The following is a 10628-nucleotide window of genomic DNA, read 5'->3' on the forward strand; positions in this document are numbered from 1 at the left end:
GTAGGCAAGAAAAAGAAATTAAAAGCTCACATATTTGAAAGGAAAAGGTAATCTGTTGGCAGATGATTTTACCGCATGCACGTTTAATGTGCCTGATAGATAGTGAGGCCAAACAAATGAAAACGTGGGAGTTTAGAGTAGGGAAAGGTTTATTGCAAGACTGAGCCAGGAGAACAGGTGGCTCATGCCCCCCTAAACCCTGAACTCCCTGAGCGGTTTTATCAAAGCATTTTTAAAGGCCAAGTGAGGGAGGGGCCTTTTTGCAAGATTGAGGCCTGGAGAAAACTCTTCCCACATATGAAATATGGAGAAGGTTTGAAATTGACTTGGGGGCATGATTTTCCCCACTGTTCATGGGAGGCCTGCATTTGCAGTCCTTGGGTGTGTCCGTAGCACCTTGTTTTAATAAACAGGGAGACGATGATATTTCAAGGCACTTTAGAGTCTGGCAGGTGAGAAACTGCACCAAAACCAGAGTATGACAGTTTATTTTTTTGCTGAAGACATCTGAGCTATTCAGTGAAAGGACATTGTTGCAGTCCACAATCAATGACGCCCAGTTTCCAATGTAATACCCTCTAGTGTATTTTCTCTAATGTTCATTTGTTTCTCCTTACTTTTAGAAGTACTAATGTTCTTCCTAGGTAAACATGGAAGAACTGAAAAATAGGAAGCAGAAAATTTTCCATAATATACCACCCAAGGCAGCCGCTGACAGCGTTTTGTTGTTCCTATTCCTTCTCCACGTTTCAAAGTTTCTGAAATTAGGATGCAAGTTATAATCAATGTGTGCATTTAATTGGCGTTCCTTTTTACTGAGAGTTGTTATTAAATCAGTGCTCAGACTTGATGTTCACCTGCCTAAAGTATTCATTTGCAAGTTATTTTAAGCAATTTGCCTTTGAATTCTGAAGTGCGTGATACGAATTCATATTGATTCTTTACTACGTTTTCAGTGGCAGAAAATCAAATGACGTCTTCCAAGTTTTACTTTCTCTGGAGAATATTTAAAACCACATTCGTGCAGCTTTTCTGTGAATGCATTGCCTTTGGCTAAGTAATTTATTATGATGTAAATTATTTTTGTTGAATTATTTTTGGGAGGGGTCAGTGGCTGGCAAACCTATTTAATATTATCGATTATTTAAAGACGTATTCATTTTTATCTTCCACAGGAGAGAGGGTAATTGATGCCTACCCAGATAATGGAGAGTGAAGGTAGATTTAGGACCCACCAGCAAGTAGGACCTGGGTGTCTCAGTTCATGAGTCTGGACTCTCCATAACTTATTAATCCAGCGTGTTACTGGCAAACATTCTAGAAGTGAAACGAAGCGGTATTCTCTGTCTCCCTATTTGCAAAACCAGCAGTTATTTCCATTCACAACCCACTTTTCAGCTCGCCTACCTGTGCAGGCTCACAGTTTGTGCCGGCAGGTGGCGCTGTGTACAAAACAAAGTAACCATTGGGGTGGTTCTCTCTGGAAATGGAACTCCACCCCTGAGAAATTTCTGGCTTTGCTAGTTTACTTTTTACCTCACATTTCATGGCAGCATTACTTGACATATTTCTTATATGAATTCTTGCCTCTTGATAAATCAGAAATATCACAGCTGAGATAATATTTGTGTGTTGTCTCGTGTACAGAGCAGTTGATGTCCTTGGGTTACTGGCTCACACGCTGGCCCGGTTGGTTTGCATAGATCAGTGGTTCCTACAAGGATGCAAAAACTCGCTCTCTCTGGACACTCTGTCCCCCAGGCAGGGATATCTATGACAGGATATCATAGGATATACTGTAACAGAATGTTCCACTGCCAGATCCTGACACACCCACGGCTCCTTACCAAAGCTTAGTGTGTGTTAGCATCCCGGGGCGAAGAGCTAAAGCGCAGTAGGGAAATGGATTAAGTTCCATTCAGGACCTGGGTTTCTAGCTCTCGTTGGGTCACCAGGTGACCTTGGGCAAGTCCTTTGACTCTGGACCTTAGTATCTTCATCTGTAAGGTGAGGCAGTTGGCCTGCTTGATTTGTTGTGTCTTAACAGAAAATTATCATGTTACTGGATTCCATCATATTTGAGTTTTATTTAAAGTCTTTATGAACTCAATAAGTTTTCCATGGAATTCCAAGTAAAACAAAAATCACCACTGATACACAAAATAGTCACTCTACCCACGTGCCGTAAGTGGAAAATAATGGCTGATTTTATCTTTTGTGCTGTTTAGCTAGCTTTGGAGGCCTGTCCTATATAATTGCTCCAGTTAATACAGAGTGGGAATTAATACAGCCTGTCCTATATAATTGCTCCAATTAATACAGAGTGGGAATTGCTCCAATCCAATACAGAGCTCTTGGATTGTTCGGTTCACTTCCTGCTCTCCGAGCGCATCAAGAAGGAGGCATGAGATGTGTACAGTCTGGGTGTGGGACGTTTATGTCTGGGTCACATTCACGTCTTTCTTTACTTTTCCTTAATGTCACCCCAATAGGGAACGAGTGTCAGAAAGTAATAATATGTCCCCCAAGCTGTGCAAACCCAACGTGGCTTTAGAGACTTTAAAGGTCTATACCTCTCTAATTTTTAATGCAGAATATGGAGCATATAATCTATAAATGTACAATTGGTCTGTCAAATACTCCAGAGCAGCTCATTAGGACTGTGTAGAGAACTGGCCAGCGTCTCCCCTCTCCCCTCTCTCCTCCTTCGCTCCCACTCTCTTTGCCTCTCTGTTTCTCCCCTTCTTAGCCTTTCCCTGACTGCATTTGTGCATGCTCACAGGACTGTGTCTGCTTCCTTCGCTCTTCATCAGCCCCTCCACCCGGCCCCAGCTGTCTCCTTCCCGAGTGCCTCACTTTCCTGACCCCGCCTCTAATGTTCCTGCAGGTCCCCAGCTCACCCTGCGTTTGACATGGTTTGACCAAGTTGCAATCAGTATAGAGAAGTGATACCCAGCACCCGATGAAGGGCCTGCAGAGATTAGACTCTGAAAATGTATAAACAAATGAAAGATCAAGGCCAGGAAGAGATGGGAGGTAGCCCCTCTGTAAGGAAAAGGAAGCGTATTTTGGTCCCCCTGTTCACGGAGAGACCTGGGTGAAGCAGCCACATCAGACCCATCTCTGTTTGCTGTGGGGATGTTCTGAGTTCGTCACCTCTGACTTTACTCAGTGCCCCTTATTGCGAAGCCGCACGTAGGAAAGATTTTAAGAGCCAGGCGAGAAGTATTTTTTTCTCTCTGAGGAAATTTAACTTTTTCCTTTCCCTTTGGCTGCAACTCAGGGTCAAATGTCTGCCCCTGATGCTGCTGTGAGCGGCTCTGGCCCATGCATGCAGCTTTATTGCGTTGTCTGAGCGAGCTAACGATGATCAGTTTTGACAGTTTGAGATGATTTCATTGCTCCCTTAAATCAGTTCCTTGTTGGCGAGTGAAACAGATACCTAACAAGTGTAATAAGTTGATGGAAAGAAAACACACTAACATTTGTTGGCTCCCTACTGTGTGCCAATACAGCACTTGGTCTGTGCCTTTTCATCTAACGCTCACAGCCATCCTGGGAAGCAAGGGTTTGCTGTTGTTCTGATTTTTTTGTCTGGGGAAAGGCTAAGTGCCAGGCCCAGTAGGCAGTAACACAGAGGAAGGATGGCATCTCTACCCGTGGTCCCAGCCTCCCTCTTCTGTTCCTCTCCCAACGCATGCTCTGCACCAGGCGCACTGGCTTTCACACCGTCCCTTAACCTCCCAGGCACGCAGCCATCCAGGCCTTTGCCTCCCCTTCTCCTCTCTCTGGAACGCCCTTGCTCAGCCGTCCATGTGGCTGACCGCTCATTGCCCTCAGGGCTTTGCTGAAACGTCACCTTGTATTGAAGTGTTCCGTGGCCACTTAGAGAAAAATTTCCACCTGTCCCCGCCCCCCCCACTTCCTGCCTGTCTAGCTTTCTTAGTTTTCTCTCCTTAACCTTTATCGCTAACACAATATCTGTTTTGCTGATTTATGTTATTTGTTGTTGTTTCCCGTGCCCAGAAGAGTGCCCTGCACATAGTTGTGGCGCTGTAACGTTTGTGGAGTGAATGAGTGAGCACGTGAATGAGTGCTTTCTCCACTATTCTGTCTCCTTACCTGCCGCTAGGGGGCACTCCCCACTGCAGATGGCTTTGGTTTCATTCCTGCCGAGTACAGGTGTCCCCTGCTGTCCTGAGAGTAGAACGTTCCTATGAAAGCCTTTGTTAAGCTGAAATGGTGTGAAGTGAAGAAGCAATTACCTTAGGACAAGCCTTGCTAACAGATGCACAGAATAAATAGAGATAAACCATAGACGGTTCAAAGCCATGGCAGCTTGATGCTGAGATGCTGAGCACGTTTCCCAGGAAGCAGCTCAGAGGCGCCCCTTTCCCTGCCTGGAGTCCGTGCTGCCTCCATAATGGCTGCTGCGTACCAAGCCTGAATGCTGTTCTTGTGTTTCACCTTTTCTTGTGAAAGTGAAACTCCTCTTTGAATGTCTTTCAGTTAGCAAACACAGGTACGAAGGTACGTCTTTCTTAGAAGTGAGGTGGCATAAAGTGAACTTGTGAAAAGTGAGGGATACCCACAACTTTATGTTAGAAAAATAATTCCTTGTTTCTGTTCTCGCTCTAAGAAGTGCGAGGCACTCCTTCGGTGGCCCGAGAAGCTTGGATGGCTGGTGGGACTGGAGCCTGACCACGATGCTGGAAGGCCTGTACTGGGGAGGCCTCTCCACAGCCAGCATGCCAGGTGCTCAGGAGGGCGTCCATCTGCCCTTCACAGTGGTGGTGTCACAGTGGGGTGAAATAGCCACAGACGCCTGACCTGTAACACTGCGCGGGTTCTTGAACGATCTGTAGGTCGTAAGGCCCGTGGCTGTCCCCAGAGCGTCCTATTCTCTTCTCTGCCCCCTCCTCTCACACCCCCTTTAGCCACACCAGCTTCTTCAGACCCCTTGTTTGCCAGGCCAGAGCTGGACGCAGGGGCGTGGCTGGTCCGTAGGAGCTCGTAGGCCCATGGGGATGGAAGGCTGGTTCAGTAAGCAAAGTGCTGTGACACGGAGGCACAGGGACACCCCTGGAGCGAGAAGGAACGAAAGCTAAGCGGGACCATCCGGAAGCCGCGAGGCAAGGCTTGCCCTGCCCTTCTGAAGCCAGGTTACCAGTGGATGTGCATTTTGAGTCATAACCGTATTCTTTGCTTACTTCTTATTTTCCACCTTTAAAAAAAAATTAAATTCTTCGTCCTGAATTCCTCAAACACTGTGTTGCTAATTCTACATTTGTTGTATTCTGTGCGGTTACAGGGATGACACTGGAGAAACTTTAGAAAAAGGTAATAATGGATCATTCTGACTTGCTACAAGGCCTGGGGAGGTTAGCTGCTATATTTCTTAGAAAGCTGGCTAAACCTTTAGAATGTTTTCAAGAAGAAAGTAAAGTTCTGACCTCTGATTTGGTACCTGAGGGGATCCAGAGCTCACCCACGGCTGGACTGTGGTGCTCCAGGTATACTATGTGTCCGGGCATCTTCACTGTTCTTCTCCGGCCCAGAGCTCTTGGAGGAAAGCACCACCTCCTAGGCCATTTGGTCATTAAACAGCTGAAAGGTACTCCTGACAGTGTATGTGAGGCAAGATGCTCCCTTTTTCTTCTTATTTCTAAAAATGCATTAAGTTAGAAACATCTAGGAGACATTCAGGCAGGAAACCAAAAGACCATTTTAATCACCTCTGAGAGTCTGGCTGTGGTTTGAAAATGTCAGCCCCGAGGGTTTGGAGAGTGTGGGCCTCTAGCTTCATTTCCTTCTCTGCCAGCTCCCTCCTGGACCCTCTTCCTATCCTGGCATTCTGCTGCAAGTTCACTCAGTCCACTCTTTGTTTGGCCTTTTAGAAACCTGGCATTCTGTGCAAAACCAGAATATTTCTATCGAAAATATCTAAAACTAGAATATCACATATCTTTTCCTAGTGGGAGGGTGTGAGTGAAGTTGGGCGCTTACCTGCCTCATCCTGTAATGGAAATCAATCTGATGGCCAAGGCCAGACTGCTGGACGACTTAGGTGCAGCCTTCTACTGCTCAAGCTAGAGCCCGGGGACCACGAGGGGGCGTTGAGGGAGCAGAGTGCCCTGTGTTAGGACAGCGTATGTGCCCATGTGCAGCCAGGCTTGGAAACCCCCAGGTGCAAGGCCGACTTTGAAATGTGCATCTGATTCTTCTGATTGGTGGTTTCGTCCTCATCTTCCCAGCGCATTTTCAGAGCTTGTGGAAGACTCTTTCCCTACATGTGGCCCCAAAGATGGAGGCCCTGAAACCCCCTCTGTGATAGACCCAGAGATCCAAAGAGTGGCCCCAGGTGGCCCCAGGGGCTCCCAGGAGGAGAGCTCAGCCTGGGCAGCACAAGGTCAGTGTGATTCAGAGGGTCAGCTTCGTCCACACTTGTCCACTCTAGTACGGCTGCCTGGATGCAGCAGGTCTGCACTGAGAGCAGCTTGCCAGGGCCAGAACAAGGTGGTTATTACTGTGCAATGACAGAGTCACTTCCCCGGGGCCATGCGGTTAGGCCGTGTCAGAAGTAGAAGGCAAACTCAGCCCTGCAGTCTCTAAGTGCATGAGAAAGCACAAGCCAGCACTTCCTTGCAGGCTGCTAGAAGGTCTGGAGCTTATAGAACCTAAAGGACGCTTGTTCTGTGCTAAGCAGGTTGTTTATACGGCCTCATTTGGTCCTTGAGCACCTCTATGAAGGAGGGCTAACCTACTGCATCGTGCAGATGAGGGACGGAGGCTCAAGCCACCCACGTTGCAGTCACAGACTGCAGTCGGCCAGCCTGGCCTGTCCCACCAGTCGCACTGCCCCTGCCACCACCTCCCTGGTATTATGCTAACACCGGTGGTGACAGATTGTCTGAGACTGACAGGGAGCTCTGTGGCAGTTACAGTAATGCCTGCCTCTGAGTAATACTAATAACAACAACAACAACAACAAAGAGATGATTTAATTGTTAGTAAGTACGGATTGGTAAAAGATAGCTTGTTTCCAATGATGGAGTCCATTGCCAAAAAAGAAAAATGAATATTCTAGAATCCTTGTGGTGACAGATGGGGTATTTCTCCCTGAGTTGTACCTATGGGAAATGGAAGCCCTCCTCTCTGCAAGATTCCCTCTGCCTGGGGGTCCCAGGCAAGGAGAGAGGGACAATGAACAGTTGAAGGGGTTGGAAGATGCAGAAGGGCCATCTGTCCAGCTCTGTGAGCCCAGGAGTTGCATCCGGCATCTGGGTGTGGAGCCTGGGACAGGGTGCTGCTAGGGTCCCTATGACTTGCACCACTTTGCAGGCCTGCTGCACGTGCAGCCCTGACCGGCCCCAGGGCCAGTGGTTGGATTGACCACAGCACCAGGGCTGTGTCCATGCACTTTACCCTCTACAACCCTCCAACCCAGCTCTTCTCAAGCGTGTCCCTGAGCGCTGAGATGCTCCCCACTGGGGGTCTCACCCTCTCCTCCCTGCTGGAGTCAGTCACCATCTTCTGCAGTGACTCAGCCCCACTGTACCACATCCTGCTTCCAGAGGTGAGTTCATTGGGCACTTGGGCCACTCATGGAACACAGGAGCTTCACCCAGGGCTGGGCACCCTCCTCCATCCAGGCCTCATGCCTTTTCCGCAGCTGGATCTTAGCTCAGGCTGCCATAATGAAATACCGTACTCTGGGGGACTTAAACGGCAAACACTGATTTTCCACAGTTTTGGAGGCTGGAAGTCTGAGATGCAGGTGATGACGCGGTCGGGTGCTGGTGAGAGCTCCCTTCCTGGCTTGTAGACAGCCGCCTTACTGTGTCCTCACGTGGTGGCGAGAGGGATCTCTGGTGTGTCTGGTATCTCTTCCTCTTCTTACAAGAACCCTAATTCCATCGTTGGGACCTCACCCTTATGAACGCATTTAACCTTAGTTATTCCTGAGAGGGCCCATCTCCAAAAACAGCCACACTGAAGGTTAGGGCTTCAACATATGAGCTGGCAGGGGGCAGGGGGTGAAGGAGCACACGCCTTTTATGCAATGGGTCTTGGTAAGATGGAATGTATTCCTGTAGTTTCCTTGAGCAATGGAAAGTACCAGAAATCATTCTGAACTTTTCCTCAGGAACTTTGCTGCCTTTTGCCTATATTTCACTTTTCTGCTATGAAGATCTCAGACCAGCTGACACTCCAGGTCAAGCATGCTTTGCCTTGGGAGTGAAGAGAGGAAATGCTGTGAGGTTTTAGACTCCAGAGACAGTTGAATGACACAGTCCATGTTGGGGTTGTGAATGGAGCCTCAGAGCTGTGCCTGTGTGTGAGCACAACGGGAAGTGAAGGACGGGAGAATGGGCTGCTCCCAGGTGCTACACTCACCTCGGGTACCAAAAACTGTCCTCAAGATAAGTAATATTCTAGTGCAAAATAAAAAATCAAAATTCATACCAAAAAATTCGTGATGGACAAAACATCAAAATTTTAAACAAAGGCAGGGTCAGTGCTACTGGTGTTTCCTTCTGTCCCAGACTCCAGTGTGGCTTGGCACACAGTGGTGCTATCCAATACCTCACATTAACCACCCAAAATGAACTTTTCTCTGATGACATTTGCAGCTTCTGATAGTGGGCCCACGGGGTACAGTGCATATGACTCCAAAAGAAGATGGAAAGGAATGTGTAAGGCCCCTCCTGGTGGGCTTCCCTGGTGGCACAGTGGTTAAGAATCCGCCTGCCAATGCAGGGAACATGGGTGCAAGCCCTGGTCCGGGAAGATCCCACATGCCGCAGAGCAACTAAGCCTGTGCGCCACAACTACTGAGCCCATGTGCCACAACTACTGAGCCCATGTGCCACAACTACTGAGTCCATGTGCCAAAACTACTGAAGTCCACGCGCCTAGAGCCCGTGCTCTGCAACAAGAGAAGCCACCGCAATGAGAAGCCCGTGCACCGCAACGAAGAGTAGCCCCCGCTCACTGCAGCTAGAGAAAGTGCGTGCGCAGCAACGAAGACCCAGTGCAGCCAAAAATAAATTAATTAATTTAAAACACCCACACATCTGTAATTAAAAAAAAGGCCCCCCAAAAGTTCATGACCTAATCTGAGTTTGGGTGCGTGACCATCCGAGAGCCACAAAGCGCTTTGTGATGGGCTGGGGGCGTGGAGGCAGGAAGGTGGGGTGTGAGATTAGTGCTCACCGTGTGGTTGTGGTTCACAGAGTGCTTTCGACACACGCTACCTCGTGTCAGTCTTCTGTGAAGCAGTGATTACCATTCTTCTTCCAGTCACGGGGACGTAGTGCCTGATACGCAGTCGGCACTCACTGCATGCTCACTCTTTCTTTGCTTTGAAATGAATGTTAGTGTGTGCCAGCACTACTCCCCAGAGGGAGGGAAGGGGGAATCCCCCAAAAGAGGACCTTTTTAGCTTAAAAGCATCAACTCAGAGGGTCCACAGGAGCTCTGCAAGGCCGACTTGGCTCAAAGAGATTATTTCCCAATGTTACTGAGCATCCTCTTCTTACCCTTGTTCTTCTGAATGAATGAAGGCATGAATAAGTGAAGGCATGGACGAATGGGTAGCTCATCAATGGCGAGATAACCATAAACAGAACTTGAAGGAAATTCCTTATACAGGAGCTTTTAAAGGTTTTTTACTTGTCCAAGGAAACTGATAATACATATTTCATATATTTCACAAATACATGAAAACATTCTTTTGAGCATCTTGAGGAAGCACTGGGAGGGCCTGGCATGGAGGTTAGGAGACCTGATAGGCAGGAGAGTGATATTCACACTCCAGGGTTTCGAGGAGTGCAGGGCCCACGTCGAACTCATTTGTGTCCATCACGCTGGGCACCGGGTGGGGTTTCCGTGCTGGATGCATTCAAACTGCCCCAAGGGCCTGTGGAGCTTAGACCTTAAGAAACAATTTACCAGCATTTTTGTTCATCTGGTTTGTTTGTGTTGTGCCTCCCCCAGCTGGTCTTCCTGGTGCTCAACCTGACTCACCTCTGTTTCCAATTCTCTGGCATGATCGGGATTTTGCTCTCCAAGTCATGCAGGTATCACAGAAAGCCCTTCCTTCCTCGGGAGCCCATCTGGTCGCCCTCTCTCTTCAACCTCGCAGCTCGCTCTAGTTGGGGTGGGCCTCACCTGCTATGTGGCCTCCGGCCACCTCGTTACTCTTGCTGAGGAGGTGACTGACTGATTCCACAAAGGGTTATGTCAAGGGTTTATGGACCTCAGTCACAGGGTGTCATGGAATCAGATATGGCAGGTGTTCAAGTCAACCAAACAGGGGCCACGCACTGTGATGCTGTCCAAGGGAAGACCTTGGCTCCGCCTGCACTGCAGCCTTCCCTTCTGACTCCACTTCTGTGGGTGCCTGCCCTGAGGGTTGTTAAACTGACCCCCGCATAGAAACAGCCACAGGACTTGAGCTGGGACGTAAGCTAGAGCTGCCTTCCAGGTGCTGGAAGAATGAGGTGTCCTCACAACAAAAATGAGTGGTTTTCTACTGCTGGAGTAGGACGCACAGACCGAGAGCAATACATGTGGGTGTGTGGATGGGGAAATGCATAGGCTCTGGAGTCAGCTGACCCAGCCCC

At 48.5% G+C, this 10628-nt stretch overlaps 1 protein-coding gene across 1 annotated transcript; it reads left to right on the plus strand.

Annotated features, from left to right (window-relative positions):
- The first annotated feature begins 420 nt into the window (after window positions 1–420).
- Window positions 421–10157, plus strand: PKD1L1 (polycystin 1 like 1, transient receptor potential channel interacting). The gene is made up of 7 exons (XM_067747630.1): window positions 421–452; window positions 4640–4777; window positions 5559–5614; window positions 6188–6409; window positions 7359–7576; window positions 10000–10082; window positions 10148–10157. Exons 1-7 carry the CDS (start codon window positions 421–423, stop codon window positions 10155–10157), a joined length of 759 nt encoding a protein of 252 aa, XP_067603731.1.
- The last annotated feature ends 471 nt before the right edge of the window (window positions 10158–10628 follow it).

Source organism: Pseudorca crassidens, chromosome 8, assembly GCF_039906515.1.
Source record: "Pseudorca crassidens isolate mPseCra1 chromosome 8, mPseCra1.hap1, whole genome shotgun sequence".
Lineage (NCBI taxonomy): Eukaryota > Metazoa > Chordata > Mammalia > Artiodactyla > Delphinidae > Pseudorca > Pseudorca crassidens.